The sequence below is a fragment of the Crassostrea angulata genome, chromosome 3, assembly GCF_025612915.1.
Source record: "Crassostrea angulata isolate pt1a10 chromosome 3, ASM2561291v2, whole genome shotgun sequence".
In the NCBI taxonomy this organism is placed as follows: domain Eukaryota; kingdom Metazoa; phylum Mollusca; class Bivalvia; order Ostreida; family Ostreidae; genus Magallana; species Magallana angulata.
This window is the reverse complement of record NC_069113.1, coordinates 48,187,112-48,207,641: the sequence shown is the minus strand read 5'-3', so window position 1 is coordinate 48,207,641 and position 20,530 is coordinate 48,187,112. Positions and strand designations below refer to the sequence as shown.

The 20,530-nt window shown below is 35.3% G+C and overlaps 1 protein-coding gene across 1 annotated transcript; it reads left to right on the top strand.

The window, feature by feature from the left end:
* The first annotated feature begins 289 nt into the window (after positions 1-289).
* On the top strand, positions 290-19,106 carry LOC128175412 (uncharacterized). The gene is made up of 17 exons (XM_052841026.1): positions 290-1,496; positions 5,289-5,408; positions 5,616-5,713; positions 8,913-9,009; positions 9,290-9,389; positions 9,682-9,766; positions 9,877-9,993; positions 12,211-12,363; positions 12,464-12,730; positions 13,253-14,510; positions 14,817-14,974; positions 15,287-15,388; positions 15,876-16,032; positions 16,343-16,425; positions 16,718-16,845; positions 17,848-17,947; positions 18,227-19,106. Exons 1-17 carry the CDS (start codon positions 305-307, stop codon positions 18,410-18,412), a joined length of 4,401 nt encoding a protein of 1,466 aa, XP_052696986.1. The 5' UTR covers positions 290-304; the 3' UTR covers positions 18,413-19,106.
* Positions 19,107-20,530: the final 1,424 nt, after the last annotated feature.

Sequence of the window (20,530 nt, the reverse complement as noted above, 5' to 3'; positions counted from 1 at the left end):
AGGGCAGGACTCGGTATTATCTCTTCCATGTGTATCTATCACGTTCAAACTTCCGTCGTTTTGTAAAAAAGCGTGAAAATCTGATTTTCAGTTTCCTGCGCCATGGTCTAACAGAGAAGCAGTGTGGAACCGACGGTACGGAGCTAAATCAAATAAAAGTTTATCTCGTCAATTAGTTTCAGAAACAAAATATAGCTCCGTGAAATCTGGTATTTCCAAAAACCAGTTCTCTTTTATTTTCATGCAAGAAAAATATGTAAGATCTCGCGGCAGCAACTAATGCTTGCTGTACAGAGTGCATGGAATGGGTGAGGAATACCGTGATTCGGCCCGGCAGTGGAGGGGCTATGCTCGCTTACTGCTGGTGCTCCTTGTTATTTTCATTGTAGGGTTTGCTGTTATGATCATTTATTACGAAATTGTCCGTCGTCCTAAGTGCGACGTCTGCCATCGAGAAATAGACACAGAACGCCACAGTCTGGGCGCTCCGGGTCACAGTTTATTCTGGGACCTGACGGAAAACGAGACACGAGCTGTGGGACAATATTTATATTCCGACAAAACATTTAATTTTACGAAGAAAAGGTTCGCCCCGAATTCCTGCTATTTGTATAACATAGAGCTGTTACTGCCCAACAAAATGTCTGCTTTGAAGTTTCTTGACTTTTTAGATAGCCCTGAGCCGCCCAAGGAGGTCCGTGTGGTGTTATTCCGTGGCGACAAATCGCCACCTGTAGTGGAGGAGTATGCTGTGGGCCCACTGAATAATATAGAATATCACCGCCTTATTGCGTCCGCGCCTTACAGATTCAGACCAATGTCGTCCATTGAGAACCGAAGCGTTCGGAAATTAATGAAGCAAGTTGATTTTACGCTGAAATTCGTGCTCGAAGAGACTTTCGAGGCCAGCTTTTTTCACTGTGTTTCCCAGTGTTTGACATTGGACTATTACACGCCCGTGTCTCCTGCAGTATCAGGTAGAAACGAGCGACTGGTGTGGTACTGGGCTCATTACAAGGTAGAATTTCCGGTGCTCAACCCTGTTGACTTCTTCATTTTGTTTAATCTAGAAGGACCTGATTCAAGAAAGTATCAGATAGAGCGGCTGAGGTTTATGGGACAGGAGTATCGTACTCCCGAGGAACTATTAGAGGCATATCTTTCCGGAAATGTTATGCTTACTCCTGTGCCTTTCCCAGTAGATCCGAAAATGTTTCCTTTTAATGAGGTTCCTAAACCGTTGTTGAGATTGCGTAGTCCAAAGATGGTAGAACCTGATGGACATAGATACTCTGTCAACCAGGGAAGAATTCAGTATATGGAGTGGGACTTCCACTTCCGGATGTCGGCAACAACCGGACCACAGTTACTGGATGTGAGGCACAGAAACAAGCGTATTGTGTACGAACTCAGTCTTCAAGAAATAGCAGCTTCTGCCTCCGGGCATCAGCCATGGTTGCGTTATTCCAATATGGTTTTCAGTGGCATGTTACTTGGTAAGCATGCAAAGTCTTTGATACCTTCAGTAGACTGTCCTGTTCATGCCACCTTCATACCTGTCACTACCTTACAAGAAGGTACGACTAACACTGTCATTACTCCTAGAGCCTTCTGTGTGTTCGAGCATGATTCTGGTTTTCCTCTTCGACGACAATCATCAGATAAGTCGTTCTCTGGACTCTCTGATATTTCATTAACGTTACGGTCTATACTCTCGTTACATAGTAACGAATTCATCATAGATTTTGTGTTCCGATTAAATGGAGCATTAGAAACTAGGGCCTCTTTTACAGGGTTTCCAATGGGAACATTCCATATGCCTCAGGAGCTGCGTTACGGGTTTCGGTTACGGGAAAATTTTATAGCACCAGTGCGACAATTTTCTTTTCATTTTAAAGTAGATCTAGACATAAACGGCAAAGACAATCGTTTTGAGAGCATTGATATTGAGCCTCATAGTGTATATACCAGTGACTGGTCTGAAAATGATGACGACATTTTCCACCAGTTAAAAATAAGGAGAAACCTCCGAGTGACCGAACAGGAAGGAACAATACAAAATACCTCAGAGAGCTACTATTTATTTCACAATGACAAGGTAAAGACTCAGTATAAGGAACCCAGTGCCTATCTTGTTCAACTAATCGGTACTGGGGCACGGCAGTTGTTGGCCCCGGGGTTGGGGAATGAACCCTCTATAACCTGGTCCCGTTATTCTCTGGCAGTGACCAAAAACAAACCAACAGAAACCCGTAGCAGCTCCATATATTCCATGTGGGATTCACAGAAGCCAGTAGTTAGTTTTCAAAACTACATTGATGATAATGAGAATATTATAGATGAAGTGAGTATATTAATTCCATTTGTCAGCGTTTCTTAATTAATGAATTTGACAAAGATCACGTATCAACGCAAAAATTATAAGGATATATTTATTAAATACATATATTTATTTTTGCTTTTCGTAGGATTTGGTTGCCTGGGTAACTCTCAGGACTTACTCGGTTCCATCAATGGAATCACTTCCGGTTTCTCAGACAGCAGGAAATGTCCAGTCATTCATCCTCTCTCCGTTTAATTTTTACAAAGAAGACCCTTCATTGAACTCAAGAGACGCATTGGATATAGAAACACCCGGCTCAGCAAAAGAATACAATATAAACAACCACGGAATAACAAAGGCATTCATGTGTTCTGTTGAATATGACGTCAAAGACGAGAAATCACTCATTAAAAATGAAACAATAACTGCTAATAACAAGATGTTTGAAGATGATACACATTAAATTCTGAGTTTTTAAAGTATATGTCAATTGTTTTATTCGATCTAAACCAACAGACCAGCCTCCATTCTGCGCGACCACGTTACTGTTATTTAGTTTTAATAATCATTATTCTTTTCAACCGATCGAAATTTTAGTCCAGTAAGCAAACAAATTCATTTTTTTTTCTTGATACATCCATCTTTATCCCATTTTTCAGAGAGAAAGAAAAATGTGTAATAAAATCGGGGGGGAAAATACGATCTAAAAGATAAGACGATTTTTAAAAAACCGCATTGAAATCTGTTCAATGTGGTCGGAGCGTCGCATACTAATATACCCCTAGCTGAAGGAGGCTGGGTGGTCATCAAAGTACCCATCACTTCTGTATTAGATTTTCCAATATATTTCTAAGCTGCTTGCTAACATTTAGTACAGAAAATCCAAGATAATGTTAACATAGTTTCACATCTGATAAATTATATTAGGTTTATCGACTGTAGACGAGAAAAATAATCAACATCACAATATTAAAGAAAAGATAAAGATTAAATCTTATATTTTTGGTGATGAATCCCTATTTAAGTACAGTGTCTAACACGTACCGTTGGTTCGTTTAATTTTCTATCAATTTACCACAGACACCTGTTTTTGTATCGAGGCGGTCCCTGGTAGCACAATAATAACAAAATAAGGGCGTAATCCATAATTTGCAGAAATACGAACTGTGTATGTACAAGACCGCACGAAAAATAATAATTAATACAGAAGAAAACAGAACATTTAATTATTTCTAATTCAGAGCCCAGAACAGATATGTATGAAAATGTTACAATTACAAGAGAAAGATATGCCACTGAATAGATAGAAGAGTATGGTATTTATTAAAGTATAACAATTATAGTAAATGACATTGTTAATATTCCAGCAAATTACACCATTTCATTAAAAGGTACAATTTATAAAAAGTGTATGACTACTATAGCATGTCGTGATTTATAAATTTGCCCTCAAAATTAAGAATTTCCTTATCTTTAAAATTGATTAGCCAAAAAAAATGGCTTCATTATCTGAAGCTAAAAATTTTTGGAAATTTGGTTTATATTTAACTGAATTGTTTCTAATTTTTGGTGATTATAATTTTTTTTTTTTACATGTAATCAAAAGATGAGTTTCATCATCTATACTGTAAGAATTACATCCATTACATAATCGGTCTTCTCTATGGGTGTTGGTATATCTACCTACTTCAATTTGCAACCGGCGACAAAAATTCTTAATTTACATAGAGATTTCCTGTGATCAAAATTTTTAACTACTGATAAATAGTTCTCATAACCCCAATTTTGTTTAAGTTTTATATATGTGCTTAGTTGCCACCAGTAAAACTTTGTTGACTTGAATACCAATTTTTAACATTATAATTTACACATATAAAAAGGTTTTATGACAGGAAAATTTACGTTTTCCATAATAAATTACTTCATCTTTGATTTTCAGAATTTTTCTTAACTTTTTTTTTACATGCAAATCATGATTTCTTGCAAGTTCAAAAAGATTTTACTTTCTACCGATTTTACTACCTTCATACGCATACAGGAAATTCTATCGACAAATTCCAACTTCTGATTAACAATCTGACAATATCCATAACTGATCAAAGGGAACCTACCCTGAAAAATTCATTTTGTAGTTTTCCTGTGAACACAAAAAAATTGATTTTACAGAATTTAAGGTGCAACCTCTCACATGGTAAATTTCTAAAACAGTATTCAATTTCAAACTACTCGCATTTTAGAAATCTTTCAGTAAATATATGTAAAAAGAATATCGCAAATACATGTAATAATTAATGGCACTTGATAATTTTTTCTATCCAAATTTTTAGTTACGTTTTTTAAAACAAATTTCATCACAAAAACGACAAAGAACACGTATATTGATCTACTTTGATTCAGGATTAAGCATTTATAGAAAAATTCAGGTCATTTTAGTTTTTCGGGAAATTAGAGATCCTTTGTTGCAACATCTCTAAAATCAACTTCCGGTTCACAAAGCTTTGTAAACAAGGCCGACTGTGGTACATAAGTATGATGTCCTGACAAATAAGACACAGGTGAAACCTTTGGAAACTGTTTTAATATGAGATCATGACTGTTTGTAGCGTATTGTCTCCGATTTACATTCTTTGATTTGCTATGAATAGGCCGTTACATATACTGTAATGTATTGGTCAAAAGAAATGTAGGTCATTGTGATAACAGTTACACGATTTAATAAAAAAGAAAACCAATCCTAATTATTCATGTTTTAGTTTGAAATTGAAACTGACTTTTTTATTTTATAAGCCTATAAATGTAGCTGATAAGCTATGGCCCATTTGATATCATATTTTGTTTGAATGCAATTTATGAATATACTGTATGTATAGATAGTGGATGCATGATAAAATAATTGATAAATTTAAAACTTTCATGTGTTAAAAAATTTGCTTATATTTCTTTATTGCAATCAATTTATGTTTAGAGATGGATGGTGAAGATACAAGCCCAACAACCAACTCCAGGTTTTCTTTCTCCAGAACCAGCAGTACTGGTTCTATCCCAGCAGGCTGTTTCTCCTCAGCATCCTCAGCCCAGGGATCCGGTCAGTGTTCTTACGTTCTCTAATATTAATGTTAACATATCCATATTTGGCTGAATCCACTAGCTCATAAAAGTATTTATAATTTGCAAATTTATATGTACCGGTAAGCAGATAAAGGCTGAAATCTTAATCTGACTGAGCCCGTTTACCCTCTAGTGGTGTACCAGGTACATGTTTTCCATTTTTATGTTATATCATAAAATGTAGATGAAGAAGACAGTGACAGTAAACCTACTTTGAGTTACAAAGACAGACGCAGGGAAGCCCACACCCAAGCAGAACAGAAACGCAGAGATGCCATTAAGGTAAAACAAAATTGTGAGAGAAACAATGGTGAAATTTTAGTTATGATAGACCAAATTCTTCAATATTAATGCAAACCAAACATTAGAGTTTGAACAGGATTTATGTAGCTGGTATTTTCTGTAACTGATTTAGCATATTTTTATCGGTTTTTAGCTCACCTGAGCTGAAAGCTCAAGTGAGCTATTCTGATCACATTTTGTCCGTCGTCCGTCTGTCCGTCCGTCTGTCCGTCTGTCTGTCCATCTGTCCGTCTGTCCGTCTGTAAACTTTTTACATTTTGAACTTCTTCTCTAAAACCGCTTATCCAATTTCAACCAAATTTGGCACAAAGCATCCTTATGGGAGGGCGAATATAAATTGCAGAAACAAAAGTCCGATCTGTATTCAAAGCGGAGAAAACCTTGAAACTGTAGAAAAAGGGGGTGCATTTTTAAAAATCTTCTTCTCAAGAACTACCGAGTTAATCTTAACGTAATTTAGCATAAATCATCCTTAGGGAAAGGAAAATATAAATTGCAAAAATTATAGGCGATTTCTGTTCCAAATTTGAGATAATTGCGAAAATACTTATAAAGAATGGCTCGTTATTCCATATATCGTAGACTGGCAATTCATTGCGATAGACTGGTCTTATGACAGGCATCGCCAGTCTACCGCATCTTGAAAACGAGGTTCTTTGTTTGAAGCTGGCAGTTTGTTGTGCAACAGTTCACGTGCGAATATAATCTATGAAACATGGAAATAACATTGGTGCCGATTATTGTGAAGTAAATTGAGGTTAAATATTTCAACGCGTTGTCATTTTCACTTGTGATGTTGGTTTTAGCTTGTTTTCATTTTTTCGTTTCATTTTGCTTTTTAACTTGGGGAAACAATCGCCTTGTATTTGGAACATAGACTTCGGTAAATGTTTACCTGCGAAAATGATAAAATCTGATGCATTAACAACATACTAAAGTGCATTTCCCTCTGTTTTTATTGTTTATTAATTAATTTTCTAATTGTTCCAACAAGGATCAAACAAGTGTGTTGGTGTTAGCTTGTTCGGATTTTCGTTTCGTTTTCATTATTTACGCTTTTAAACCTGGAAACTATCGTCTACAGGTAATTCGTGATTTTTACGTATCAATTCAAACAGATACTTCGGTAAATCAAACAGTTAACTGTTTACCTGCGCAAATTAAGCAAAATCTGATGTAGGGGTACTGAAATACAATTCCTTCTATCGGTAATTCGGCATTTTCTTTTGCGTAATGGTAGATTAATGCAATAGATTTTGTTGAGATGCTCGACATTTTCTCGAGTTTATTCAGTTTAAATAGAGTTTGATATCGCTGACGGAAATATGTAGGTATATACATGTATATATATATGATTCATTTCGAAAAAATAAATTGTGTTCTTTATTTGTTATAGTGCATGTTTCTTGTGTTTAATTGTTTACAATTTCTATTTACTAACCATATTTGAGTGTTAAGCTTCGAATTATAAGCAAGATACAAAGATTTGCTCACAATTCTGTTTGTACACAGATCTTAAAAACTAAAGATGAAAAAAGTAAAAAATTTGTCAATATTTATTAAGAAAATGTTCAAAGTCTGTTCTTCCAGAAACCAACTTTAACAACTTATTGTATTGTAAACTTAATCTTTTTAGCTCACCTGAGGGTGGGGCCACAATGGGGGGGGGGGGGGGTCGAAGTTTTACATAGGAATATATACAGTATATCTTTAAAAATCTTCTTCTCAGAAACTAATCAGCCAGGAAAGCTGACACTTGTGTGGATGCATCCTCAGGTAGTGTAGATTCATAGTTATGAAAATCATGACCCCCTGGGGTAGGGTGGGGCCACAATGGGGGATCGAAGTTTTACATAGGAATATATACAGTATATCTTTAAAAATCTGCTTCTCAGAAACAAATCAGCCAGGAAAGCTGACACTTGTGTGGATGCATCCTCAGGTAGTGTAAATTCAAAGTTGTGAAAATCATGACCCCCGGGGTTAGGGTGGGGCCACAATGGGGGATCGAAGTTTAACATATGAATATATAGAGTAGATCTTTAAAAATCTTCTCAGAAACTAATCAGCCGGCAAAGCTGAAACTTTTGTGGAAGCATCCTCAGGTAGTGTAGATTCAAAGTTGTGAAAATAATAACCCCTGGGGGAAGGTTGGGGCCACAATGGGGGATCGAAGTTTAACATATGATTATATAGAGTAAATCTTTAAAAATCTTCTTCTCAGAAACTAATCAGCCAGGAAAGCTGGCACTTGTGTGGAAGCATCCTCAAGTAGTGTAGATTCAAATTTGTGAAAATCATGACCCCTGGGGATAGGTTTGGGCCACAATGAGAGGTCGATGTTTTACATAGGAATAAACAGAGTAAATATTTAAAAATCTTCTTCTCAAAAACTAATCAGCCAGGAAAGCTGAAACTTGTGTGAAAGCATCCTCAGGTTGTGTAGATTCAAGGTTGTGAAAATCATGATCCTCAGGGGTAGGGTGGGGCCACAATGGGGGGTCAAAGTTTAACAAAGGAATATATAGGGTAAATCTTTAAAAATCTTCTCAGAAACTAATCAGCCAGATGATTCTTTATAATTATTAAGACTTTGGCCCCAGGACAGTTCTTTGGCCTCACGAGAAGGTTCAGAGTTTGATGTACGTTTATATCCGATATATAAACTATTGTTAAGGATCTTTTTGAGAACTGCAATACTCAACATATGATATGACTATAAAATCATCCTGTCAGAAAGGGGACTAATGATTATAAACATAAGAATATCCAGGGGAAAATGGATTTTATTTATACAGGATCTACATGTATTATTGTACATTGTCCAGATAGTTTGTATTATGACTCCATTAAGCTGATTTTATCGTACCTATTGTTCCTCAGGTGAGCGATGTGGCCCATGGGCCTCTTGTTATTTAATTATTTTAAATACACATGGAGTAAAATTTGTTCTATTATGTTATTCTTTTTTTTTGCATCACAGCCAGTCTTTCATATGCATGCCCATTCACCAAAATGACAGTAGACTGGATCTATAAATTATATCACATGTATTCATAATTGATTAAAGTATAGCACAAAGGTCACAGTAAATCTTGATACCTTTATAACTTGCCAGCAATCCGAATTCATTGAAACTTGATTGTTTCACAGATTGAATTGTACATATTAATTTCAGAAAGGTTATGATGAGCTACAGTACATAGTTCCAACATGTCAGCAGACAGACCAAATTGGTGGAACAAAACTGAGCAAAGCAACAGTTTTACAGCGATGTAAGCATTCTTTGTCCTTATATCCACTCAGTGTATCCCCTCTAGTTACCTATATTTTAAGGCAGGATATCAACGACGACCATAATTTTTGCATTTTTTTTTTGTTTACTTTAAAAACACTTTTCATTCATTGATTTTATCTAGATTCCCCTATCGTCAATGATATAATCGAGTTTCTTCCTGTGAACAGATTCCTTGAAAATAATTTTATTATTTTTTAGCCTTTGAATTCCTCTGTCATTATTGCTGGGTGATTAAATCCCATTTCCTTTTCTTTCAGCCATTGATTACATCCAGTTTTTGATCTCTCAGAAGAAGAAACAGGAAGAAGAACTGGATTCCCTGAGAAAGGAAGTCATGGCACTGAAGATCATGAAGGCGTGAGTACTTCTTTATACGACAGTTCGTGTGTGTACAATCACTGCATGAAATGAAACCTTTTGTCTATCATATGTTCATAATATTGAAACAGGTCAATGAAAAATTTTAAAATGTCTGAACAGTTGGGTTTTCTTGGAACAATCAATAAATACAATGAACACTCAGCTGTCATGTTCGTAAATATTCCTGCATTATAAATGGATGTTGGGGTACAAGGAAGATAACCCCTGATTGAGTAATATTTTTCTATTGTAAGGTACGTTATTATTTATGATTTTATATTTTTTTCAGAAACTATGAACATATAGTAAAAACACACCAGAATACCCCCATGCATGGACAAAATTTGGTGTCAGATGAGAAGAAATTTCAAGTGGTAAGAATTATTTTCTTGAAGTTTAGCTCTTCAAGAGTATTTTTAATGACAACATTCAGTAATCCTTACTTTAGGAGAGCTCTGGTTTACAATGTCACCTAATTGTATAGTTTCAGAACATCATGGATAACCTGTTCCAGTCATTTAATGCCAATATTTCGGTGTCGAACTTCGCAGAGCTGTCAGGGAGCGTTTTCAATTGGCTGGAGGAATACTGTAAACCCCAGGTAAAACCAAGCACCTGTTGAGAAAATCTGTTATCTACCAACTGTATTTTATATGGTATTTTCCACCCAATCAAGACAGGACACAAAAATTTATGAGAAATGAAAATATGTTTTTACAGTTTTCATAAGAACAGTGCACAGCTTTGTATTGATGTGTGAACTATCAATTCAAAATTATTAATAGAAATAATCATTATTTCAATGATATCAGATTATGTATTTCATTCTGCTTTCTTTCTCTTTATTCCAGACACTGCGAGATGTCACTCTTGGAATTCTTCAACAAATCAACAGCATGTGAATAATATATACACATGTATCACACTTTGATAATAAAAAGAAAGATTTGTTTTGGACAGACCACTTCCATTGCAGAGTCGGACATTAATAAGTTTTGATGATTTATGTTTGTTTCTCAACATAGAATGCGAGTTAAGGTAGAAATTGGCAAAATTTTCATTACTGTACAGCCTTGTCAAATAGTTGAGAAATGTATGCAAAATGCCATTTTCTTTGTATTCTTGATCTCATTTTGGGCAATTGAATTCTCATGTTGGTTGTATTTTCTTCTTCATGTATTCTGCTTACTAGAAAAACAATAACAAAAACTTGACACCGGTATCTGAGTTTATTGTTGCAGTCAAGCTGTTTCAAAATATAATACATGTGTATAATCTTTGAAAAACAACTGTGAATAAATTGAATCCACGGTTTAAATCATAACTGTATGTCACATGCAAGATTTGTTAAATGTTATCAGTTTATCATGGATTTATTAAAATGACAAACGGAAATGAGTTTTTTGTTGTCTTTGTGGAAAAATAAATGAGTAAATCAAGAATGCATGTACTTGCACCAACTGAATTGCCTGTTGGCATATTTTTTATTGTGCTATGCATGTGAAGGATAATATTTATACATCAGCATGATCAGTGACAATCCTAAAACCAAATTTCCCTTTCTTAAATTTACTGAAAAACATGAAGACTTTTAAAAGTTTATGTTTTTCATACTTGCACTAGCTTTTGTATTATTATTATTTTTTAAAAAATAATTTATAGAGACATTTATTATTTCACGCAAATATCGATCGGGTTCGGAATTCAAATATGGATGGGAAAATGAAAATGGAGATTGCTGATCAACGATAATCTGAAACTCGTGCAAAAAATGAATAAAAATGTGGATAAGTCAATGTATGATGCTCAAAAAGATGCAAGTTCTGAAGAATCACAGATCAGTTTGCATAAATTGCAAGCAGACGGATGTCAACAGTGCAAGAAAATTGAAAATGAGTACATCGAATGTCAAAAGAAATTGGAGAGGTCTCAGCGACAGTTATCAAAAGCTAATAATTATAACGAAGATTTGAGGAAACAGATCGACTGGCTCAGCTCAGAGCTTCACAACTATAGAAAGAAATCCAGAAAGAAGGCTGATGTTGGTATACAAACTGAAGGTACGCATTTATAATTTGAAAACGATGTCATGTAAGACAAGACCAAAATGATGACATTTTAACGTTGAAAAGAAAATTCCTTAAATGAATGTGACAAACGCTAGGAATTGTTTATTTATATGTGAAATTAATTGGCAGAAAGAAAAACGAGCTAGAAAAAGAAGGTTTACTGGTTTATCAGTGTTTATTGAACCAAATACAAAAACATGGCATGAACGTTGTTTACATAAAAAAGAATACTGCTTAACTCTGTGTTTTGCTTATAACTCTATTTCTGACTCTCAAATTTTTGTTGACCATTAGAAATGCATCACTAGAGCATTATAAATATTAAAAAAAATAATATACAACCGAAAATGACGTTTTTTCCTATCAGATTATCAGGAAAAAAAATATAAAGGGATATATAAGAAATGGTTCGGTGTTTTTATATTGTTAACCGCTATCAGATTAAGTGGAACCCTCTGTATTTGATGGAAATCGTGACCATGCCCCTTTAATTAGTATAATATTGAAGGTAATATTGATAAGCTTTGATAATAATTATTATATCAGAGAAGTAAACCTCAACCTTGAAAATCATTTTGTAGATGCTGCATTACCAATGGAAAACAAATCAATCTGGAAGGGAGAAAGAACAAATCCAATAAAAATTGATGATGAGGTTAAACATTTTTAACGAATTATGCAATAAGTTTTTTTATAAGAGGCCAAAATACACTATCTACTCGAATGACTTAACTTGTAATGACTTTTAGAACGAAAATGACAATAGTGTCTCGGAGAAGAACCTGAGCATCATTGAGGAGATCAAGCAGGCCGCGGAGGAAGCTGTACAGGAGACCGGATACGTTTACGACGAGGCATCTGGGCTCTATTACGACAAAAATAGTGGCTATTATTATGATGCTGTAAGTCTGTCAAAAGTGTATTGTTGAGAATGAAGCCCTGTGATGTATGTATAAGATTATATATGTATAAGTTTATTTTTTTTTTTCATTTTGACTGTAGGAGACAGCCCTTCATTATGATTCCCATACAGGTACCTATTACACGTATGACTCTTACTCCAGGACTTACATCTTCCACTCCCAAGTTGATCCTTCTTACTTGCAACAATCTCAGGGAGAGACAGCATATCCGTGCCACTTTGAGGCTAACAGACAGTGCGAGCAAAACTCGTTCAAGGATTACCGAGACCTAGCTGTTGCACCCACTGCAAACTCGAGTACCACACCCAGCAAGAGCAGTAAAAAACGCAAAAATAAGACTAAAAAGGTTAGGGTCCAGACTTGATCCTTGTTTTTGATTTCTTGTTTAGCATTTTATTACATTTATTGACTCTAGATTTCAGCTTTGATACTTCTAAAATGTTAATGTAAGGTAGAATGTTGATTGACTTATAAATTTTGATAAGAAAAAATTATGCAGTAAAATACTAGAAGTGCATTGTAGATATTCCCCAGAAGTATAAATACCATAGAGAAAATATACTAAATGTTTAATTTTGTTACATTTTTTGAAAAAAAAAAAATCAGCTTTTTTATCCTAAATTCTCATGGACACATCTTTTTACATAGTGCATTTCAATTCAAACATGATATGATGTACCCTTTAAAATTAGATTGTTCTGTTAAAGATCTATTGGTAAAGCACCTTTATTTTGACACAGGCCCAATTACAAGATATGGCTGACTTTAATGCTGAGAGTAGGATAGACACTGTAACAGCAGCTTTAAAGAATATTCATGTGACAGGTAATTATAAGACAACATTATTTTTGTTTCTTCTCCATTGTAGGATAAAACCACTAAAGTCTTAAAGGTTGATGATAGTAAGGAAAAGTCTGACTCTTTGCAAAATTTGAATTGTAACAATTCAAAAAACCAGGAAAACTGTTCAGAAAAGGGAGAACTAAATATGGAGGAAGATGGAGAAATAGCCACTGAGGTGGATGAGCAATTGAAAAGTGTAGCAGCATCAGAGGATTTGGACATGAATGTATCTCAAATGGAGTTTGATGAAAATGCCAAATTGAACAGTCAATTCCAGATAGATGAATCTGAATTGCAAGGTTTAAACAGGAAACAGAGAAGAGAGAAAATAAGACTATTAAAGAAGGCATTTGAGGAAAAATTGAGGCAGGGTGATTTAAGAACTTGTGAGGTTTCAGACAATGGAAGGACTTGTTCAGAGATAGTTGATAAATTTGATCAGGTTTGTTCTTCTGTGAACAGTGGGCAAGAACCCGAGATGATTGAGACAGGGTACAGTATGTATGGCTGTGATGAGTTGTGTTCGTCCTCGGATTCTTCTGTGGTGATGGAAGAGATGAGCATTCACTCCAGTGTCATTGTGTCTGACTCCAGTGGAACAACCATTACCTCCACATATAGTCTCCAAAATACTACTATACAGGACTTCCTCAGTACGGCTAGTGAAAATGTAAAAAAGGAGGACCCCCAGGATCAGACAGGGGACCTTGAAGGTTCTGTACCGATTCCTGTCTGTGGAAAGTGTGATAAAACAGGGGACAAAGTTCTTGTGACCGGTCAGTTTCAGGATGAAATCACCTATCGAGGGAATCTTAGTGATGACACTCAAAATGCTGTGGATTATGATTTTGTGGCCAAAGTCAAACATGAAAATAGTGATGTAAGATGTACACTTGATGGTAATTCTGATTTAAAAAAAGACATTCAAGGTCATGAAATCTTGGATCAAAAGGACTCGCAGTCAATGTCATGTGATCTCAATGAATCAATGGAAGATAATGATTCCACTGTGAAAAGCTCTTCTCATGTTGATTCATACCTCAGATCTTCTGAACTTACAATGAAGAGTGCCAACATTGACAATGTGGAGAGCCTCTCTTTGAATCTTTTACAGACCAGTGATAAAACATCGGAGTTTCGGGACTCGGAAGACAGTAGATCTCTCTGTACAGATGAGTCTGAGCTTGAGTCTGGCGAGCTAACAGACAGCTCAGACGAGAGTGAAGAAAGTTCAGAAGAGGATGAGCTAATTGTTCAAGGAGAGGAGCCAGTGGAAGATCAAGGTGTTTAAGGGACTTCCTTTGTTTTGTTAATACATGTATAATTGTTTTTGTTCAACTCAAAATAGTAAATACCTGTATATGATATTGATTTTATGGAGCTTCGTGATCAGCAGGGATTTTGTGATAATTTGCATAAACTCGAAATAATCAGTGTCTTTGACTTATCAATCTGCTGTTCATTGTGATTTCATCATATAACAGTGGAAAGACATCCATGCTAAAAAATTTAATTCCAACAATTTGAATTCTTTACATGTAGATCCATACAACCTTTTAACAATTTGAATCCTTTATATTTACATGTAGATCCACATAACCTTCCACCATGTATCCGTATCATTGTGATGGACTCTGACCATCTGGATTATGGATCACTTTTCATCATCACAGTTGACGGAGGGACAATAGGAAGGGAGAAGAACCAAGGGAACCTCATCATCATACCAGATATAAACATAAGCAAGGTCAGGCTGTACTCATTTACACTCTGATGGTATACATGTGCGGCTGTGCCTGTATAAAATCTAATTTATTCAAGGTTTTATGAAGAATTTTCATAGAAAATCATTCCACTTGATTGTGCAAAATTGAGACTTAAAAAATTCATTGGTGCAACATCGAACAAAAAGTAAAGGGGTTTAAGAGGCTGAAATGGGGGGGGGGGGGGGGGGGGGGGGGTGAATGATTTTGTTCATTGATCAAGCATGCTTTAACTTTTTGATTTTATTTAGATTTGAAATGTTAATGTATATGCCATACTTGCTGTATATTTACAGGTTCATGCTCAGTTTCAGTACAATGCTGACAGCCGCCAGTACAATCTGATGGATTTTGGAAGTCAGAATGGGACATTCCTTAATGAACATAGAATATCTGAGGTATGGGATAAAGGTCACTAAAAGTGTTTTAAATACATGTATTTGAAGATTTATTATAGATGTATTAAAAATACAGTCAAACTTCGTTATCTTGAACTAGATGGAACTGTTTAAAAACTTCAACTATCAGAGTATTCGTGATATCGAGGGTAAAATACTTAAAAATAAGTGGTTGGAACTTACCATTAACTTCGAGATATCAGTGTTCGAGATATCGAAGTTCAACTTTAATCACAATTGAACTTCTTTATAAACTTGGTGGAATTGGCCATAGTGTGAATATTAATATTGATTCTAAAAACCTCATAACTACACAATTTGATGGGAGATATAAAAATTCAACCAACAAAATTAATCTTAGAAAATTTCTGTTTTTAAAGCCTGTGTTGTGGTATTTTGTGTACTTTGATCACTTTATTATTTAATTAAAAGGGTAACATTATATTCTGTGCTAATATCCTGATAACATTTGTCTTGATGATTACAGTCCAAATGTAGCAGTGCTGCAGTGCCAGTAAAGCATGGGGACACGGTACAGGTGGGGTGTACACGCCTCCTTTTACACATCCACCCAGGCAACGACACATGTGAGGAGTGTGAACCGGGCATCATCCAGGCTGCTTTCCTGGCCCAGCAAGCAAAGAGTGAGTTATCACTGGGTTGACAGGACTAGGCCCATCAAATGGAGGTCAACCTAAGCCTGGGATTTAATGTGTTGTCCCAGAATCCATGATACAAATGTCTTCACTAAAAATTACAGTCTGAATGCAAAAGTGAAGTCAAATTTTAGATTTAAAATCCTATTGTAGGTCTGTAGATAACATAATTGAGTAAAATAAAAACTGCAAGTCTGCAATCACACCAGGTACAGGATACTGGTATAAACTTGTTTATAAAGACTTTCAATGTTGGTTAGCCCATTAATATCTGATAAACCTGTAATTGTTAATTTAGGTATTCCTATTTTGTCCAAAGAAGAGAAGAAAAAGCAAGCAAGACAGGAACTAAATCAGATTAAAAAGAAATATGGATTAAAGGTAATCATCAAGTTGGCATAACAAAAACCTATAATGTATATAATTTACAAGGATTTTAAGAACTACTATTTGCTATTACTTTGTAATTATCATTTACAATAAAATTGAAGCAGACATTTAGCAGAAAAGATGCATCAAGAGAGAGAGAGAGAGAGAGAGAGAGAGAGAGAATAAGAGAGAGACTTTCTTGAAATACCTGACCTTGTAATAATCTAATTGTTATTGTAAGGCTAAAGCTGCAAAATTTACTAAACATGTGTACCTGTGTTAAGATTAACCTTCTCTAATTAAGAATGCTGCTTATGAAGAAAACAGTGCAGTAAAAAACCCAAACTATCAAGACAGGGCAGACGAACGCAGGAAAACCAAAGGGAGTGACAATCCTCACCAGGTGGATGAAGCCCCCGCTTCTGTACACAGGTAAGGAAACAGCAGATCACTCAAAAGTATGACAGTTAAAATCCAAAAACACACTAACAGGTACAAGCCCTGAAATAAAAACAAACTAACAGGTACAAGCACTGAAATGTACAACAGGCAAAAATACAACTGTGCACAGAAAGGTACAACTGTGTACAGAAAGGTACAATAGGTAAACATACAACAGCACACTGAAAAGTACAATAGGTAAGAATATGCAGGACACTGAAACTTCCGACAGGTAAAAATAAAGCAGCACTTTGAAAATTATGACAGGTAAAACATAGCAGAAATTTAAGTATGAAGCATAGCAGAAATTTAAGTACAAGTAATGAAAACCATGACATTTGAAGGTTTTTGAAAGATGGTGAGGTCACGAAATGAGTAGGAATGAAAATGCATTTGAAATAATGATCTTTCAACAAAAGATGAATCCAATACTGATTAAGAATATTTACTGGCTGTTTGTTATTTAGTCTTAAATGACAACACAATATTATCTATTCATGTTTAAAGGTTGTCGTGACAAATGTGATGATGAGTTAATGCATATTTTGGGTTTATTTTATTACCAATTCATCGTCGGAAACCCACAGTTGATTATGCATTGTTCACTTGTGTGGGTCCCTTTAAACTTTGATGCTCATATTGAAGCACGCAAGTTGATTGGTCCAATTCAACAAGTCTCTTTAAACGCTCGTTCGGTACAGTATTCAATTGGCGATCGCAGAACAATTTATGAGGTATTGATAGCAAGGCTACCGTAATGCAACCCTTAAAAAAAATGACTAATTTGATTGGAAGATATTTATAAATATTTGTTCATTAAAACGAGCGTCGAAGTTTAAAGGTACCCACGGGTGATGGAGAGAGAAACAACGCAAAATCAACTGTGGGTTTCTCTGACGATGTGACCAATTATTATTTTACTTCTTTAATAGATATATTTCAGTTTTCTTTATCTTGATACTTTTTGTTCATATAAGGTACATTATTTTGCAGACCAATTACACAAGGCAATGTTGGACACAAAATGTTGAAGAAAATGGGTTGGAGCGAGGGACAGAGTTTGGGAAAAGATAACTCGGGCATCCAGGACCCTGTAAGTAGACACTGGAGGGAATGAATATTAAAACTGTGTAAAAACTGTTTAATCATGTTTTTGAAAGATTAAAAAATACAAAGTTTTGGACTTTCTACTCTATAATGAAGTTTTGAAATTTCAGTGTTCCTCATTAGTTGCATTTTGTTCCTTCTTTCCCTCAGAAAACTTCATTCATTGTCCGTAGATGTAATCCAGATCATTAGTTTATGATTATCTGTCATTTATAGGTGACTGAATTTTATTGTCATCGATAAACATGATGCTTGCTTTTTTTAGGTCACCGTGAACTTTAGAGCGAATCAGAAAGCAGGCTTAGGTTCAGTAGAGGCCTGCTCCACTTCTTTAGATGACGTTGGAACAGCAAAGAAAAATAAACGGTGGTTACAGGCACAACAAAGGTATAGGAAGGCAGAAGTCAACCAACAACTACCCACCCCTGGGTGGGTCAAAGATGACAGCTAAACCCCACTGATTCCATGTATAGGGAGTACTGGTAATATCCACATGGGAGTCATTGATGACTGAGGAACTGTTAAGTTTGCAAAGTGACTAACAGTAGTCAAAGTACCTTTTAGATGATGAGGACACAAGCTTTTATTGACCCAGTGATTTCTACTAGAGAGACAGAGGAGTTTTAGACTAGTTTCAGTGCAGCCAGAAGTAATGTTATTTGATTGATGTACATGTACCAGTATGCAATTTCTGATCTCTCCTTCCAAAGGATAACATTGTATTTATTGGCAGCACAGCTCCAGTTTTTTACCCAGACATTGTTAAGTTGAATGACTGAATAATAAAAAAAAAAACTAAAGAATGAAAAAGTGTTCACATGACATCTTCCAGAATTATTTCACCAGTGCAGAATGACTCACTGTTTTCTAAATAATAATGGTTACTAGTCTCAGCCAATCTGATTAAAATAAGATCCTAGATGCTCCTGTTTGTTTTCGTTCATCATATAAACTTGAGTTTCCAGGATCTGAATTTAATCAGATCGTTGTCCCAGCATCCATTGTCTTATCCCATGGCAAGGTTCGATAACCCTTCATTCAAGGATCTTAATGCCTTGTTTACGGTACATCGGACAAGCTGTAGTTTAAGGTCATCTTTAAGTAATGGGAGAAGCCTACACGTCTCTTAAAATAATTCTGAGATGTATAACTTCAATTGGTAAAAAAGGTGTATCTGAACAAAATTTTAAAAGGAGTTTTTAACTGTCTTATTTATGATACATGTACAGGTACAATGTATATGAAGAAAAACCATTAAACTAGTTACAAAAAATTCAATGCATCTAGATAGCTTGCAGTCTCATAGAAGACATTAATTACCGATATAAGGTCCTGACCTTTTCTTTCAACGATCATGGAATTGAATGTAAACTTGTATATGTAGGTATACAGAAAACATTTTATATGATTTAAAATGGGTTTTCTACTGAATATATAATTCTCTTCTTCAAAGAATGATTCCTTAAATATAACTGAGAGCTGTTGATACGTAACTACTCACCCTACTTTATATACCTATATTGCATTATGTACTTTTATGATAAAGACAATAGATGCCAAAATTAAAAACGTGTTTAAAAGTGATGGTAAACCCACAAACCACGCTCCCAGGAATTGGACATCATATTTCGTTTCCAGCTTCAGCAGTCGACTACGAGTATGTGTTTTCCCCGATATTGCTGTGTCCGGATGGTTATGACTGGTATTAATTATAAATGACTCCTTCTATAAGCTTTGATTGTCTTTATTACATACATGTACAACAACATGACTCATCGTTTGACGATTGACAATTTAAAAATGGAAAATACAAAATCAGTTTACACAAAGTCGGTACTAAGTTCACACTTTCAAAGTGTTTAGTCTTGTCTCTGGCCCCACACTTTCGCTTACTGGTATTGTGTTTACGAACTGAAATCAATCCCCGAAAAAGAGGATCGATGGTTTGAAGTTTCCAACGCAACGACGGCAGACCCTCTGCCATCAACGGGTTGCAGAATCCATTCCTGTTTCATCTCTAACCCCGACAACAAATCTGCCAAACTTCAAAGTTGAAACCACGTGGTGTGATAAGTGGTTATATTACAACGTGTTTGGAGTTCATCAAGATGTGATGGTATTCAGACATTAGATGTCCACTACACAGTCACTACACACGGACCATAAATTAAAGTGATATGGCACACATTATGACAAAATTTAACAATAAATGACATAAAACAACATATTTAATAAACAGATCAACATGGAATGCTGGATAGGTTTGTAAATCTTGTCGGAATCTCGGACGACACTCGTTACCCTGCGTACAAATAGCACCCTCTGAAATCAAGACTATTGCACACACACCAAAATATGTCACATAACTTTTAACAATAAAAACCATTACAAAACAGGAGTCATTTATACAATATCAGTGAGATCTTTCACTCCAAAACTATAGTGAATATGAGAGAAGGGGGGGGGGGGGGGGAGAAGAGAGATGGTTTTTAACACAAAACAAACTTGAAAAATACATCTTAGTTAAATAATTAAAAATGAAACACTGGCGTCGGAAGCAAATTGAAAG

Coding starts and splice junctions, on each gene's coding strand:
- LOC128175412 (XM_052841026.1), top strand. CDS start 305: ATGGGTGAGGAATACCGTGATTCGGCCCGGCAGTGGAGGGGCTATGCT. Junction 9,010..9,289: donor AGCAACAGTTTTACAGCGAT/GTAAGCATTCTT, acceptor CTTTTCTTTCAG/CCATTGATTACATCCAGTTT. Junction 9,767..9,876: donor ATGAGAAGAAATTTCAAGTG/GTAAGAATTATT, acceptor CTAATTGTATAG/TTTCAGAACATCATGGATAA.